At 47.8% G+C, this 17,614-nt stretch overlaps 1 protein-coding gene across 2 annotated transcripts in view; it reads left to right on the top strand.

Moving 5' to 3' along the window:
• The first annotated feature begins 5,368 nt into the window (after window positions 1-5,368).
• The window catches only part of STOM (stomatin), a 155,006-nt gene continuing 142,760 nt past the window's right edge, over window positions 5,369-17,614 (top strand). Inside the window, exon 1 of one of the 2 annotated variants that reach the window (XM_068249041.1) lies at window positions 5,369-5,468. In XM_068249041.1, coding sequence (XP_068105142.1) covers window positions 5,420-5,468 — 49 coding nt within the window. In that variant the 5' untranslated portion in view covers window positions 5,369-5,419. The remainder of the gene's footprint in view (window positions 5,469-17,614) is intronic. The other variant, XM_068249043.1, reaches the window with a different exon arrangement.

A 17,614-nucleotide genomic window follows, 5' to 3' on the forward strand; every position in this document is an offset into this window, starting at 1 on the left:
TACCTCTTGTCCTCTCCTCTATGCCTCTTTGTGCCCCCTGTGTCCTCCTCTGCATGGGCACAGTACAGGGAGTTAAGAAAAGGTGGGGGGAAAGGCTGCGCGTCCCTAAACATATGTTGCAATTGAATGGTTAATCGCACAGGCATACACCGTCTCTGTTAGACTGAAAAATGCATGCCCTGCTTCCAAGACAAGTGCCATCATTTATTAAACTAGGAGGAACTTTAGCTTCCAATATGGTTTGCATGCAAAGTATATTATACTAGACACTTGCGCCACGGTGAGGCAAACCTCCGTGCAAGTGACCTAACCTAAATTGAAAACCTTGGGAGCAGCTAAGCAAAAAAAATGTGTAACTTACATTTTGGTTGAACAGCGAGGAGAACGCCAGCGCATACCACTTAGGCTGCATCTGAAATGACCACCAGCTCAGTGTAAAGCACCTAAATAGATTTTCTGCACACTTTGCATTCAATTCAGATGCAAATCATATGCAAATCTGCTACTATTTATTATGCAAACAGGAAACTCAGGAGGAGGGGCTGGGAGCAGCTAACCTGATAGTTACATAGTTACAAAGTTAAGAAAAGGTGGGGGGAAAGGCTGCGTGTCCCTAAACATATGTTGCAATTGAATGGTTAATCGCACAGGCAAACACCGCCTCTGCTAGACTGAAAAATGCATGCCCTGCATCCAAGACAAGTGCTAACAGTACAGGGAGTCCCCGACAGTATGGCGGGTCGGAGGTTCATATTGGCAGGCGTTCACAATTTAGGAACTCCCTGCATTTGGACTATAAGACGCAGTGACTTTTTTCCACACTTTTGGGGGAGAGTCTTATAGTCCAAAAAATACAGTAAATTCATTTTTTTCCTCAGATTCCTACACACAACACCCTGGGCCGGTTCTAGACTTTTTGCTGCCTGAGGCAAACATGTGAGTATGTTGCCCCTCCCCCAATACATAGTATAATTGCTCCCTGTATAGGTAGCCTGGAGGGGGTAGCAGCCAGGAAGAGGGGCAGCGGGAACAGTGGCGGGGAGAGGGGTCGGACCCCTCCGTCACCTTGGTCTCCCTGTACGCTCTACCCCTCCAGCTATGAGCGCAGCGTGTGTCAGGCAGCGGGCGGGGAAGTAATTACCTCCTACTTCCGCGTTCCAGCGCTGCATACCACCGCTTGTCACTTCCTGCAATGCTGCCCACTGTACTTGGTGACGAGAGTACATGGAGCGCTGGAACGTGGAAGGAAGAGGAGAGTAATTACTTCCCCGCCCGCTGCCTGACACATGCTGCGCTCATAGCTGGAGGGGGAGAGAGCACGGGGGGAATAAGATGAGGAGGGGTCCGACCCTTCTCCCCACCGCTGCTACCCCTTCCAGCTGGCCCACCCACTGCCAGGCGGTTGCCGCCCCCCCTCCCACTTCTGCCACCTGAGGAACCTGCCTCACCCCGCCTCATGGCCGGCCAGGGGGCTGACAACACCCCATAATCACAATGTGAAAAAAGATTACTACAGACATAAGTATTCACAGCCTTTGCTCAATACTTTGTCGATGCACCTTTGGCAGCAATTACAGCCTCAAGTCTTTTTGTGACTTTCCTCAAGTCTTTTTGAATATGATGCCACAAGCGTGGCACACCTATCCTTGGCCAGATTCCCCCATTCCTCTTTGCAGCACCATCAGGTTGGATGGGAAGCCTTGGTGCATGGCCATTTTAAGATCTCTCCAAAGATGTTCAATTGGATTCAAGTCTGGGCTCTGGCTGGGCCACTTAAAGACATTCACAGAGTTGTCCTGAAGCCACTTCTTTAATAACTTGGTTGTGTGCTTTGGGTCGTTGTACTGCTGAAAGATAAACCATTTGTGCCTCAAGACAATCCTGCCTCAGAGGTCTACAGACAATTAATTTGACTCCATCCTTGGCTTGTACCCTGACATGAACACCACTTCCTGTCTGATTGCAGTAAGTGGACAGAGCTGCATAAAGTTAATCCTAAAAAGATATAAAAGAAACTCCTGAAAGTTGCGCCCCGGAGGGGGTTTCGCCACGCCGCTGCCCATGGTGATGTACGGGTAATGCGGAGTAAATCATTTCCATCCTCCCCTCCCGGTGATAAGGAGCCACGATGTGAGTTCAGTCGCTGGAACCGACGGCATCAGGCGAGCTGATAACAGATATTAGGCTGATTGGCAGATGGCTTGGCGCGCCGCCATTTGTCTTGTCAGGATAATGACGCCGTTTATATGGCGAAGGAAATGTCAGGGCGATTACACAAAGGTTTTTTACGCCACAATAATGTGCCTTGGTGGGTGTCTGAGACAATGGAGAATTTCCTCTGTTATTTTCTGCGCTTAGAAAACTCATTTCTGATAAACTGATTATCAGCCAGAGGGGGCAAAGCCACCATTTACTTCCTGCATGATGTTAGTGGGGACTTTGTTTTCCCGGGGACATATGATGATTCACCATAGCTCACCAATCACTGGGCAGCAAGCAGTGTGCTTCCCTAATAGAATGAAAGGTGTGTGTGTGTGTGTGTGTGTGTGTGTGGGGGGGGGGGGGGTGAGGTCAGTGTGCCCCCTAGCAGAATGAAAAGTGGGTGAGGCTAGAGTGCCCCCCCTAGTGGAATAAAATGGGGATGATGCAGAAGTGTCCCCAGTGAAATTATTATTACTATTTAGTATTTATGTTATATAGCGCCAACATCTTCCGCAGCGCTGTACAGAGTATATGGTCTTGTCACTAACTGTCCCTCAGAGGGGCTCACAATCTAGTCCCTACCATAGTCCTATGTCTATGTATGTATCTTGTAGTGTATGTATTGTAGTCTAGGGACAATTTTTAGGGGAAGCCAATGAACTTATCTGTATGTTTTTGGGATGTGGGAGGAAACCGGAGTGCCCAGAGGAAACCCATGCAGACACGAGGAGAACATACAAACTCCTTGCAGATGTTGTCCTGGCTGGGATTTGAACCGGGGATCCAGCACTGCACGGGAGAGCGCTAACCACTACGCCACTGTGCTGCCCACAAAATAAAGTGGGAACAGTATACAGAAATGGGGGTGAGGCTAGTGTGCCCCCTAGTGAAATAAAATGGGTATAAAAGTAGAGTGCCCCCTAATAATAAATAACAATAAATTGGGAATGAGGCTACAGGGCCCCTAGTGGAATAAAATCGTGATGAGGCTAGTGTGCCCCCTAGTAGACAGTAATGGAGGTAAGGATAGTGTACCCCCTAGAGTGGGGAAGAGGCTAGTGTGTCCCCTAGTGTTAATAAAGTGGGGATGAGGCTAGAGTGTTCCTTAGTGGAATAAAATGCAGATAAGGCTAGTGTCCCAAGTTGAAAAAAAATAGGGGTGAGCCTAGTGTGTCCCCTAGTGCAATAAAATGGGGATGAGGCTAGTGTACCCCCTGGTGGAATAAATAAGGGATGAGGCTAGTGTGCCCCCTGGTGGAATAAAATGGGGATGAGGCTAGAGTACCCCCTGGTGGAATAAAATGGGAATGAGGCTAGTGTGTCGCCTAGTGATAATAAAGTGGTGATGAAGCTAGTGTACCCCCTGGTGGAATAAAATGGGGATGAGGCTAGTGTGCCCCCTGGTGGAATAAAATGGGGGTGAAAGTAGTGTGCCCCCTAGTGTTAATAAAGTAGGGATGAGGCTAGTGTGCTCCTTAGTAGAATAAATGAGTGTGGAAGCTAGTATCCCACCTAGTGGCATAAAATGGTTATGTGTCTAGTGTGCACCTTCCTTTGTAGAGTAAAATGGGGATGGAAGCTAATGCGACAGGTGCCACCTCCAGAATTATTTGTGGTGCACACAGCAATTAAACATAGACCAATAACAGATAACTATACCATACATGGCATTACCACATATGGTATAGTGCGACAGGTGAAAGTCAAGCATACAAACATGAATGCATACGCTAGGACGCCAGAGGAGCTGGAGGAGATTGGATGGTATGATTGGGGACTGGGGAGGGGCTTTGAGTTCAGGAGAAAGACAGCTTGGGGAAATACGGCATTCCTGTGCCTGGAGGTCTTGGTGGGAATGGTCCTGTAGCGGTGGCCTAAGGGAGGGAGGTTGAAGAAGCTACTGTCAGGGTAGGAGGGATCGTGTTGGCCTTGGACCTCATTCTAGATGCGTGGAGCTCTAGGGAAAGGCAGGGGTGACCCAATAATCTTCTCAGAAGTACTGATTACTCTCTGGAGTTTGTGCCTAGTATTTGCCTCTGAGTACCAGACGATGATGGAGGAGCAGATTCAATGGTGGCAGTATAGAAACTGGACAGGAGCTCCCGCGGCATTCCAAACTTCCTCCCTTGCCTCAGGAAGAACAGCTTCTGCTGGGCCTTCTTTTGGGTTATGGTGGTGTTCACGTCCCATCTCAGGTTGTCGGTGATGGTAGAGCCTAGGAACCGAGCGCTGTGTACTCTGGAGACCTCGGTGCTATCAGTGGAGACCGGGTATAGTGATGATACATTCCTTCTGAAGTCTACGGTCAGTTCAACAGTTTTTCTGCACTTAGTACGAGATTGCTATCCTTGCACCATCTGAAGATTCACTCAATCTCACTGCGGGTGGTGGGTGGTTTGTATACTCTATTGTGCCCTCCAGACTCTGGCAGATGGCCCGACCTTATAACAGGTCAATGGTGTCCTAGATGTAGCCGAAGCAGTTCGTCTCGGCGCGCGGCTCTGAGCACCGAAGCTGGACGCCGTCATAGCAGCAATGCCATGCTGCGTGCCCTGCGTATCGGTAATTCGGGTCAGCAGCAGGGAGAGCTGTCATTCGCCCTGAGCCGAACTGCCCAGTGCCGAGATGACCTGCACTCAATGTAGCTGGCTGTGGATCAGAAATGGCCAATTAAATACTAAGCATTCAGTCTTGAAAGCAAATTTCATGCAAATGATACGCAGCTTGGAGTTGAGCCTATAAAAAGGCAGGAAGTGCATTTAATTAGCTGAATTCCGAGCGGCGTACAATTTCATTTACATTTGCATGAAGCTGGGCTCGCCGGCATCTTATGGAGCATCTCCACGGTGGACATCTGGGTTTTCCCCCTTGTGTATTTGAGGTAACGTAAATATGTCCATCACATGCCTGGTAGTCATGGATTGTGAGCTCTCAAGGTCAGGGGCCTCCTCCTATTGTTTCTTATTTTGCTGTAATTTGTTATATGAATATTTACCAATTTAAAAGGATGCTTAGGCCTGAAATAAAAAAAAAAATCAGTTTTACTCACCTGAGGCTTCTACCAGTCCCCTGCACCTGTCCCGTGCCCTCGCAGTCACTCACGGATCCACGCAGGCGCAGGACGCTATTGTGGACTGGAACACGAAGAAGCAGACGCTTGGCCAGGTCTGTTGCCGAAAATAACACAGGCTGCCGGCAGGGACAGGAGGATCCGATCATGACTGTGAGCGCACGGGACAGCTGCAGGGGGCTGGTAGAAGCTCCGGGTGAGTAAAATTGTTTTTTTAATTCTATTCCAGGCTTAAAGAGACACTGAAGCGAAAAAAATGATGATATATATCAGTGGTGCCCAACCTTTTTTTGCCCGAGGGCCGTACTTCCTATCAAGATAGATTTAGCGGGCCGAAACACATACATATAAAATTAAAATATAAATCCATTAACATTTTTCCAGTAACAGTTAACATGGTGTTGGAAAAGGAAAGAGAATGGCAAACCAATAATTGTTGTACTCATCATTTGATGCCCATTTTCTGGGGTACCTGGGTGTAAGTGCAGAGGCTTTCTGGCTGATCCCCCCTCCCAGCACAAATGCTGTGTGAGGTGCGGGGAGTTGAAGCCTACTATTCAGCAAAAGACTGGGTCTCGGTTAGTTGCTGCGGCCTAGCCACTGGAGAAGGTCAGTGTGGAACAAGTTTTTTACAGCTTGACCGGCTGGTATGGTGTGATGTCATACTGTCCCCTGAGATGAGGCCGGAGCAGTGGCAAAGCATCTGGGAGAGCCGGAGCACGTGAGGAAAGCCGAAGCAAGAATCCATGCTGAGGAGGAGGATCAGGGATTGCGTCATAGGTTTACACAGCGTACTCGGGTTCTCCGCCTCACATTCTCTGCAGTAGTGCTGTGATAGTTAGAGACCCTCACCCATTGGTTGCTGCAGGAACCTCCCTCCAATAGGAATAAGGCTGATTCCTATTGGAGGGTGGTTCCTGCAGCAACCAATGGATGAGGGTCTCTAACTATCACAGCGCTAGTGCAGAGAATGCGAGTAAACTATGCAAACCTATCACGTAGTATGACACAATCCCCGATCCTCCTTCTCAGGACCATTCCGAGGGCCACAAAAGTCGGCTTCGCGGGCCACAAATGGCCCGCGGGCCTTAGGTTGGGCACAGCTGATATATATAATGTAATTTATTTGCATGTGTAGTACAGCTAAGAAATAAAACATTAGGAGCAGAGATATAAGTCTAATACTGTTCCCAATCAGGCCCGGATTTTCCTCAGAGGAGCCTATAGGCACAGATGTCCTGACACCTTAGACTTTGCCATCTAAGGGCCTGATTCACAAAGCGGTGCAAACTTTTTTGCAGACTTTTGCGCGCGCAAAGTGCCGCAATTCGTGCAAATCGCGGCAATTGCGCGCGCAAAAGTCCGCAATCGCGCGAATCGCGGCACTTTGCGCGCGCAAAGGTCCGCAAAAAAGTTTGCACCGCTTTGTGAATCAGGCCCTAAGAATCTACAAAACCCAGCTGAACCACCCCGAAAACGTGCTGGCTGTCTCAGCTGTCACTTCTCCCTTACTTCCCTTGCTCATCATAGGTAGCCAGACGTACCCTCAACATTAAGTAGCTAGAGTTGCCCTCACAATGAACGATCGTTGTCGCATGTGTGTACGTAGCTTTAGTCTGTGGGAGCCTAGGATGAGTGTTGCCTGGCTATGCACCCTAACGTATGCTAGAACGTTTAGTCCACCAAATGTGCATCCTTGTAACAGCTATCTGTCATTTGTTGCCATAACCTGTGTGCAGTGGCACAGCTAAGGAGCTGTGGGCCCCGGTGCGAGTTTTACATTGGGGCCCCCCTAAGCACTCTATACATAACAATTGATATGGCGCACCAAAACCTGCCAATGGCAACTACAGTGTCAGAGGTGCAAGAAGGGGATGGTCAGCAGCTTGTTACTGATTACCCCCAAGCACTCTATACATAGCAATCCCAGCCAATGGCAACTACAGTGTCAGAGGTGCAAGAAGGGGATGGGGAGCAGCTTGTTACTGATTACCCCCCAGCACTCTATACATAGCAATCCCTGCCAATGGCAACTACAGTGTCAGAGGTGCAAGAAGGGGATGGGGAGCAGCTTGTTACTGATTACCCCCAAGCACTCTATACATAGCAATCCCTGCCAATGGCAACTACAGTGTCAGAGGTGCAAGAAGGGGATGGGGAGCAGCTTGTTACTGATTACCCCCAAGCACTCTATACATAGCAATCCCTGCCAATGGCAACTACAGTGTCAGATGTGCAAGAAGGGGATGGGGAGCAGCTTGTTACCGATTACCCCCAAGCACTCTATACATAGCAATCCCTGCCAATGGCAACTACAGTGTCAGAGGTGCAAGAGGGGGATGGGGAACAGCTTGTTACCGATTACCCCCAAGCACTCTATACATAGCAATCCCTGCCAATGGCAACTACAGTGTCAGAGGTGCAAGAAGGGGATGGGGAACAGCTTGTTACTGATTACCCCCAAGCACTCTATACATAGCAATCCCTGCCAATGAATCCCTGCCAATGGTAACTACAGTGTCAGAGGTGCAAGAAGGGGATGGGGAGCAGCTTGTTACTGATTACCCCCAAGCACTCTATACATAGCAATCCCGGCCAATGGTAGCTACAGTGTCAGAGGTGCAAGAAGGGGATGGGGAGCAGCTTGTTACTGATTACCCCCAAGCACTCTATACATAGCAATCCCTGCCAATGGCAACTGCAGTGTCAGAGGAGCAAGAAGGGGATGGGGAGCAGCTTGTTACTGATTACCCCCAAGCACTCTATACATAGCAATCCCTGCCAATGGCAACTACAGTGTCAGAGGTGCAAGAAGGGGATGGGGAGCAGCTTGTTACTGATTACCCCCAAGCACTCTATAAATAGCAATCCCTGCCAATGGCAACTACAGTGTCAGAGGTGCAAGAAGGGGATGGGGAGCAGCTTGTTACTGATTACCCCCAAGCACTCTATACATAGCAATCCCAGCCAATGGCAGCTACAGTGTCAGAGGTGCAAGAAGGGGATGGGGAGCAGCTTGTTACTGATTACCCCCAAGCACTCTATACATAGCAATCCCTGCCAATGGCAACTACAGTGTCAGAGGTGCAAGAAGGGGATGGGGAGCAGCTTGTTACTGATTACCCCCAAGCACTCTATACATAGCAATCCCTGCCAATGGCAACTACAGTGTCAGAGGTGCAAGAAGAGGATGGGGAGCAGCTTGTTACTGATTACCCCCAAGCACTCTATACATAGCAATCCCTGCCAATGGCAACTACAGAGTCAGAGGTGCAAGAAGGGGAGGGGGAGCAGCTTGTTACTGATTACCCCCAAGTACTCTATACATAGCAATCCCTGCCAATGGCAACTACAGTGTCAGAGGTGCAAGAAGAGGATGGGGAACAGCTTGTTACTGATTACCCCCAAGCACTCTATACATAGCAATCCCTGCCAATGGTAACTACAGTGTCAGAGGTGCAAGAAGAGGATGGGGAACAGCTTGTTACTGATTACCCCCAAGCACTCTATACATAACAATCCCTGCCAATGGTAACTACAGTGTCAGAGGTGCAAGAAGGGGATGGGGAGCAGCTTGTTACTGATTACCCCCAAGCACTCTATACATAGCAATCCCAGCCAATGGCAGCTACAGTGTCAGAGGTGCAAGAAGGGAGGGGGGGGGGGGGAACAGCTTGTTACTGATTACCCTCAAGCACTCTATACATAGCAATCCCTGCTAATGGCAACTACAGTGTCAGAGGTGCAAGAAGGGGATGGGGAGCAGCTTGTTAATGATAATTATCATTCGAAGCATTTATAGAAGTGATCATTATAAGCACAGGACCAATAAAGAGCTAATACTGCGGTTCAGGGAGGGCCCTACGGGGCCCCTGTGGCCGAGACATCTGCAGCCCCTATTGCTACGCCGCTGACTGTGTGAAATTATCTCCTTGTGGCCAAATTGTCTGCTAAAATGCATGGTATAAAGCTAGGCAGATGTACCGTATATCCCCTGGGGCCAGGAGACACTCTTCGTTTGTCTAGGCTGTCTGTCAGTGACTGGGCATGCTGGACCATGTAGTCCCCCTAGATGTGCAGTGTGTACACTCCATGCACCTCAGTGTGAAGGCAGCTTTGCAACCACTAGCCAGATCTGGGTACATAATGGACATAGAACATGTTGTACTGCATGCTCAGAACTATAGGAAACTTTATGTACTTAAAAATGACAATTTCTGATATAGCAAACTTCTAATACAGTAAACTACTTTTCCCGGTCCCTCGGAGTCTACTATAAAAGGATTCTACTGTAATAATAAATCAAGTACTGTATGTGGGATGATTTTGGAGGAAGGCCCCATTCGCATTATGTGCGTTTTTTTCCACGTTTTTCTGCAATCTAGAAAGACATTAGCACCCACAAACAGGGCTGGATTTGCCATAAGGCACTGTTGGCACGTGCCTACAGGCGCCTGATGATGGAAAGGGGACCACTTCCCTCCCCTAGTGCCTCCCTTTATCCTTTGCTATGCAGATTCCTGAGCAGAGTGTAAATAAGAGGTTACTCACCCAGGTGTCAGCATTCCACAGACAAGATCTCCCTTCAAATGGAGGCACCTGTAGCTGACTATGACAGGCAAGGGAAGTAAGGGAGGAGTGACAGCTGGGAGAGCCAGCCCACTTGCAGTGCAGTTCGGTGGGGGTTTGTAGGTTCATGGAGGGCGGAGTCTTGGGTGCCGGCCCGGGTCATCTGTGCATATAGGTCCTGTCATGTAAATCCCTTGCCCATAAACCTTGTTAATCAATTATTATTGTTGGTTTATAATGCACCAACATATTCAGTGGTGCTGAACAAAGTAAGAAACAAACATGGGGTACAAAATAATACAGATGATGGTATATACACCATCTATAGACACTGGTGCAAAATACAGAATTGGTAATTACAGACTAACCAGCAAGCTCATGGTGACCCAGAACTCATTGGAGTGTGTGAGGGACTACAATGGTCCTAAAAGCCCCCTTACTAAGATGCTAAGAAAAACAAAAGTTTGCTTTCCTAAAACAGAAAGAATTTCCGATAATTCAGGTTGGAGTGAGCTTGAGATGTCTCCCAGGGCAACACTGCTGAATATATGTAAATTAACCATTGTTACCCTTAGTACCCTTAATTACTTGGTAATTAAAGTGACAAATGTAGCATGATGAATAAAATGTATGACAAATTCCAAGAAACAAAAGGGTGAGAGAGCCCCGCCCTTACAATCTAAAGGAAGGGAGGGGCAAGAGGTGGGGTAGTATAAAAATATGTTTTCCTAGAGGTAGTGTGTTTTCATGCTTTCTAGTGAGTACAACAGCCAGAGAACAGGGGGGGGAATGGCCTAAGTTAGAGCATATGCTTATTGAAAAAAAGTGAGTTTTGAAGGAGCGTTTAAAGATTTCAAAGGTTGGAGAGTGGCGGATGTGTTGTGGAAAGGGATTCCAGAGGATGAGTGAGGCACGTGAGAAATCTTGTATACCTGAATGCGGTTAGGTGAATCAATCAGCTCATTCACATCTAATCTGTTTCTGAGCTCTAGTTTAAATAAACTGACAGCATGCTACGTTTCCTGGACACTCTTGGTGTTTTTCCATTAGAAGGTATTGCGGTAAAGATGGAAATGCGTACCTTTTCCAGTTGACGGGTGTGTGACTCATGCCCGAGTCCGCTAAGCGTGGCCAGACATAGGCTGTTTTATGGAGGATTGCTTTAGATATCCCTCCATGCTGTTTTATGAAGGAGTGTTCTATTTTTATCTCCTTGCCTGCTTAGTTAATTGAATTACATTATTATTGCTGGAAATTCATGTAGCTTTGTACACTGCGAGCTCCGGCAACATGATGTTCTTTATTGTGCTTTGTTGTTTTGCACTCTGTTTTGTCACGCTGTATTATTATTTATTGTTCACTGATTGAGCTTGCTCTTTTCCTGCAATTGCAAAGGCGTCACGATTAACATGTTCATCTCTTTTCCACCTGTGCGTTTTTTTTTGGGGGGGGGGGGGGTGGCCTATATTGATTTTTTCTCAATACCCACCGCAAATCGCCACTTGAAACGTGCTCGTTTTAAATGGTGAATATTGGAATTGGCATTGCAGTGCGTTTGAAGTGTCGATCGCGATTTTTGGTGTAAAAGGACCTAAGATGTTTTTAAAGTTCGCCTGAATTGATTGAAAAATAAAAGTTAAGATGCTTAAATTGTGAGCCCCTCTGAGGGATAGTTAAGTGACACGACAATATATACTCTGTACAGTGCCGCAAAAGATGTCAGAGCGATATAAATATACAATAATAACTCTCCCCATAGATAGTTAGATGTGCCCCCCCCCCCATTTATACATGGCTAGATGTGCCTTCCCCCTCCCCCCTATAGGTAGCTAGATGTGCCTTCTCCCTCCCCCCCCAAGGTAGCTAGATGTGCCCCCCTCCATCCCTATAGACAGCTGTGCCCCTGTTAATCTCTCTCTCCCTTCGCTCCCTGCTAACAGCAGAAGACTCACCAGCTCCAACGTTCCAGTAATGATGTCATCTCTCCTCTGCAGCGCGCCCAGTGTCCTCTCCTTGGTAACAGCGGCATCATGTGACAAGAGACTCCGCCGTTACCAAGGAGAAGATGCTGGGCGCGCTGCAGAGAGATGACGTCATCCGTCGCTGGAACGTTGGAGCCGGTGATTCTTGTGCTGTTGCAGAGGGAGGAGAGAAGCAGGACCACTTCAGGCGGCCAGTGAGCTGCCTCTCTCACGCGCCCTCACAGTGCTGCGCCTGGGGACATATATCCTCTCTTGCCCGCCCCACGCTACGCCTCGGTTCTCCATGAGTTCTCCTTGACAGGACCATCACTATACAGCAATAAATACAGGAAGTGTTTCCAAGTCTTAATCCAGGATACGTAGCATAAAATTGGGTATCCTGATTAATGTAATATATTGTAGTGATGGCTAACCTTGGCGCTCCAGCTGTGACAAAACTACAAATCCCATCATGCCTCTGTCTTACCTTCCTTTGCTACAATCTATATTTCCAACCACCATAAAATGGGACCCTAGGCAAGACAGCCTGGGGAGGGGGAGCATAGCATCTGCCAGGCCCCTAGACTCTCTAGGCCCTAGGCAACTGCCTAGGTTTTCCTTGTGGATGATCCGGCTCTGCCTACCCCCTCAACCATCAATGACATTATTTGCCCACTAACCTTTGCTTCAGTCCCTTTCCCACTCTCCGACCAATGCTGAGCCTAACCGGGACATATCTGCTAGTGTATAACAATAATAGTATATGACATGGTGGGGGTATCTGAGTGTAAAGTGCATAGACTGGTATAAATCTTTGTAGTGTTATAGCAATGCATAACAATAATATTGCGTGACAATAGGGGACATTGCTTACTAACCAGTACTGTGGTCAGACCATCCACTTCACCCTCAAAGCAGCAGCTATAGAACACCAAATCAAAGAACTGATAAAACATTATAGAAAGGTTTCGGTGTTTCCTGTAGTAGGCTTGCAGTCCCGGAACACCTAGGTGGTAAGCAGAGAGAGAGGCCAGGAGCCCAATGGTGCAGTATCGTTAGTTTAGGGGTTATTGTAAGTAGATGAATTTTCTGGCGTATAAGACTGTTTTTTAACCTTTGAAAATCTTTTGAAAAGTCGGGGGTCGTCTTATACGCCGGGTGTCAGTGATGCCGGGTGATATGTGATGCGCGTTCGCGACATGCTGATGTTTACGTGAAGCTGGTACGTGATGCGCGTACGTGACATGCTGATGATTAATTACAAGGTGCTGGAGATTTGGCGCTCGCCGCATATGCTGGGGGGAACTCACCGCTCGCGCTGCAAGGTCTGGGATGCCTGGTGTATGGAAGAAAGACATCGCCAGCGGCGCAGGCGCACATGTGCGAGATCTGAGAGGCGGAGAATGAGGTAGGATACAAGGGTGGGCCAGACGGGTGAAAGAGGCGTGTTTTATGGGTGATCTATTCTTCCATACCGCTCCGATAAACAGGTAGACAAGGAGAACTGAGCAATCCGCTTAGGGAGAGTTGACCAATCCAACCAGTCAATCGCCTGTATACTGTTATATACTGGGTGCCACATACAGTACTGCACCAGTATCTGTTCATACATAGCACCAGTATATGATGTTTTTTAATTTTTCTTTGGTGTGCGTTGGAAGAGGGGTAGTCTTATACAGCGAGTATATCCCAAACTCTATATTTTAACTGGAAAAGTTGGGGGGTCGTCTTATACGCCCAGTCGTCTTATACGCCGGAAAATCCAGTAGTTTTATACTCACAAGGATTGGTTCCAGATCCCTGCAACAACCTTCTCAGGTCCTGCTGGATGCTGGGAAGTCGCTCTTCTAGGTAAAGTTGTGGGTAAAAGTATTACCTCCAAAGGGTTTCTTACTGGAAATTTGTGGAGGTGGAGACGCCCAGAGTGTTAAATAATGTTTTTTTATTGGCATAAAACTCATAAAAAAGAGAGATATTCTCTTACTTCTCCAGAAGATAGGACACCAGTTCAACTGGAAATTTAAGTTTTTATTCAAAACACAGGTATGCAACATGTTTCACGGGTACTAGCCCACTTCCTCGGGTCAATACACAGTGCCTTGTACCAATGTGCATTAGCGTATGGGCGCCTCAGATCTGAGATTCATAGTCTTTACATAATTTATACCCTGGCAAACTGAAGAAATTTTCACAGCTGCATCAGACCTCCTACAACCTCAGATCAACTCAAATAATGTCGTCATCCCTGCAGTCCAATTCAAAACATTCTATCATGCTGCTCTAACCCTTTGGAACTCCTTACCGTGCTCAGTCAGTACAGCTCCATCCCTGCAAGTGCTTAAATCCAGATTATGGAGATGTACGGTTATCCTCTGTGGTGTAATCCACCCTTCCACTTACCACTTATCGGAGATATGCCTTTTAGTCCAGGGAAAGAAGCTGTTGCTGCTATAATATTGCAGAGTTCACTGTACTGTACAGTATATGGAAAAAAATCAGAGCTTGTTAAGATGCAATATCAATCATGGCCATTAGGTGGCAGGAGAAGATAGCATTTGTTTATTTGTGTTAGAAGTGCAAAGCACAGAATCCCTTTCTCAAAACACAAGGACACCTGCAGAAATTCTTGAGTGGAGGAAACTTTGTAGAGAACAACCAAAATAAAAAGAGACATTGGCTAGGGCAGCGCTACACTCCCCCCCCCCCCCCCCCACTGGAATCACTGCTAAAGAAACACCAAGCCTTTTCAGTGCTACTGAGTAGATTTTTTTTAGTCTGGAGGTTCACTCTAGTGGTGTCTCACCGGACCAAACAAAAACACTTAAAGGGGAACTGAAGAGAGAGGTATATGGAGGCTATCATGTTTATTTCCTTTAAGCAATACCAGTTGCCTGGCAGCCCTGCTGGACTATTTCTCTGTAGTAGTATCTGAATAACACCAGAAACAAGCATGCAGCTAGTCTTGTCAGATCTGACTTTAAAGTCTGAAACACCTGATCTGCTGCATGCTTGTTCAGGGGCTATGGCTAATAGTATTAGAGGCAGAGGATCAGCAGGGCTGCCAGGTAACTGGTATTGCTTAAAAGGAAATAAACATGGCAGCCTCCATATACCTCTCTCTTCAGTTCCCCTTTAAATACAAGGATGTGTAGCGACAAAAGGGTTTTTTATTCTCTAGAATAAAAATATATGCAAAAAAGTGCAAGAGACACAATCAGTGAAAAAAATCTTTCAATGTATATAGTGAACACACTAGAGGTGACAACACTGACTTGTATCTGATTGTAGCGACCCTTCTTCAGTCCTGTATATGCAGGGCCGGATTTGTACTCTATTTACCGCCCTAGGCCACTGTCACCAGTAGCCCCCCTTCAGTATAGGTAGCGAGGTGACCCCTCCCCCCTTCCCTCTAGTATAGGTAGCCTGATCACCCCCCCCCCCAGTATAGGTAGCCAGATGACTCCCTTAATCCCTCTTCCCCCCCCCCCCTTTCAGTATAGGTAGCCAGCTCACCTTCACACAGCAGCAGCTATCTCCCCGCTCATCTCCAGTGCAGAAGCTTCCTTTTCCTTTCCGTCTCCAATGCTGCCCAAATCCATAGCCACCCACCACAATGCAAACGTGCACAGAGAGCATGCAGGCAGATAGCAGCAGAGTACCGCAGTCAGGCGCTCACCTAATCTCCCTGCATTGCAGCATTTGCAAGCTTGCAAATGCTGCATCAGTTTAGTCTGCTGCTTTGGTGCCCTTGCTCCTGTGGTGCCCTAGGCCATGGCCTAGGCGGCCTTGGCCTAAATCCGGCCCTGTGTATATACATAGTGTACATCTGGACAGCAAAAGCTGATAATGAACAGTGCAATGCATCCGCACGTGGTTCCTGGTTGTCCTGCAGCTCCCTCTGATGACACTTTGTGTGTGGTGCTCCCTGGATTGATGGATCTCCGCATGTTTTGCACTGACAGAGTATTGGCCGTATAACAGCAGATACTTGCCTGTGTCCCCCTTGAGCTCTTGACTCCCCCTTTTTGTTATTTCCCCTCATGTCTTTGGAAGTCACAGGGGCGTAGCAATAGGGGTTGCAGAGGTAGCGACCGCATCGGGGCCCTTGGGCCAGAGGGGCCCCGAAGGGCCCTCCCTCAACTACAGTATTAGCTCTCTATTGGTCCTGTGCTCATAATAATACTTTGAATAGTGATAATCATTAACAAACTGTTTCCCATCCTTTTCTTGCACCTCTGACACTGTAGTTGCCCTTGGCAGGATTTGGTGCGCCGTATCAATTGTTACGTATAGAGTGGTAGTGTTGGGCGAACAGTGTTCGCCACTGTTCGGGTTCTGCAGAACATCACCCTGTTCGGGTGATGTTCGAGTTCGGCCGAACACCTGATGGTGCTCGGCCAAACCGTTCGGCCGCATGGCCGAACTAAGAGCGCATGGCCGAACGTTCCCCGAACGTTCGGCTAGCGCTGTGATTGGCCGAACGGGTCACGTGGTTCGGACCCGAACGCGCTCTGATTGGCTGAACGGTCACGTGGTTCGGGTAAATAAATACCCGAACCACGTCATATCTCCGCCATTTCTCTGTGGGTTTAGCTTTGGGTAGGCAGGCAGGGTAGTTCGCGCTCCAGCCATGCTAGCCAGGGTCCCCCCAGTCATTGTGTGTCGCTGCTGGGAACAGTAGTACACCGCTCGCTCAGCCACACTATATATAGCATTGTTTACTGCCACTGTGTACCTCGCTCAGCCACACTATATATAGCATTGTTTACTGCCACTCTGTGTACACCGCTCAGCCAGACTATATAGCATTGTGTGTACTGCCACGGTGTACCTCGCTCAGCCAGACTATATATAGCATTGTGTTTACTGCCACTCTGTGTACACCGCTCAGCCAGACTATATAGCATTGTGTTTACTGCCACTCTGTGTACACGGCTCAGCCAGACTATATAGCATTGTGTGTACTGCCACTCTGTGTACACGGCTCAGCCAGACTATATAGCATTGTGTGTACTGCCACTCTGTGTACACGGCTCAGCCAGACTATATAGCATTGTGTGTACTGCCACTCTGTGTACACGGCTCAGCCAGACTATATAGCATTGTGTGTACTGCCACTCTGTGTACACCGCTCAGTCAGACTATATAGCATTGTGTGTACTGCCACTCTGTGTACACCGCTCAGCCAGACCATATAGCATTGTGTTTACTGCCACTCTGTGTACACCGCTCAGCCACACTATATAGCATTGTTTACTGCCACTCTGTGTACACCGCTCAGCCAGACTATATAGCATTGTGTGTACTGCCACTCTGTGTACACCGCTCAGCCAGACTATATAGCATTGTTTACTGCCACTTTGTGTACACCGCTCAGCCAGACTATATAGCATTGTTTACTGCCACTCTGTGTACACGGCTCAGCCACACTATATAGCATTGTTTACTGCCACTCTGTGTACACCGCTCAGCCACACTATATAGCATTGTGTGTACTGCCACTTTGTGTACACCGCTCAGCCAGACTATATAGCATTGTTTACTGCCACTCTGTGTACACGGCTCAGCCACACTATATAGCATTGTTTACTGCCACTCTGTGTACACCGCTCAGCCAGACTATATAGCATTGTGTGTACTGCCACTTTGTGTACACCGCTCAGCCAGACTATATAATAATAATAATAATAATAATAATAATAATAATAAAATATAGCATTGTTTACTGCCACTCTGTGTACACGGCTCAGCCACACTATATAGCATTGTTTACTGCCACTCTGTGTACACCGCTCAGCCAGACTATATAGCA

Source organism: Hyperolius riggenbachi, chromosome 8 (assembly GCF_040937935.1).
Source record: "Hyperolius riggenbachi isolate aHypRig1 chromosome 8, aHypRig1.pri, whole genome shotgun sequence".
NCBI classification, from domain to species: domain Eukaryota; kingdom Metazoa; phylum Chordata; class Amphibia; order Anura; family Hyperoliidae; genus Hyperolius; species Hyperolius riggenbachi.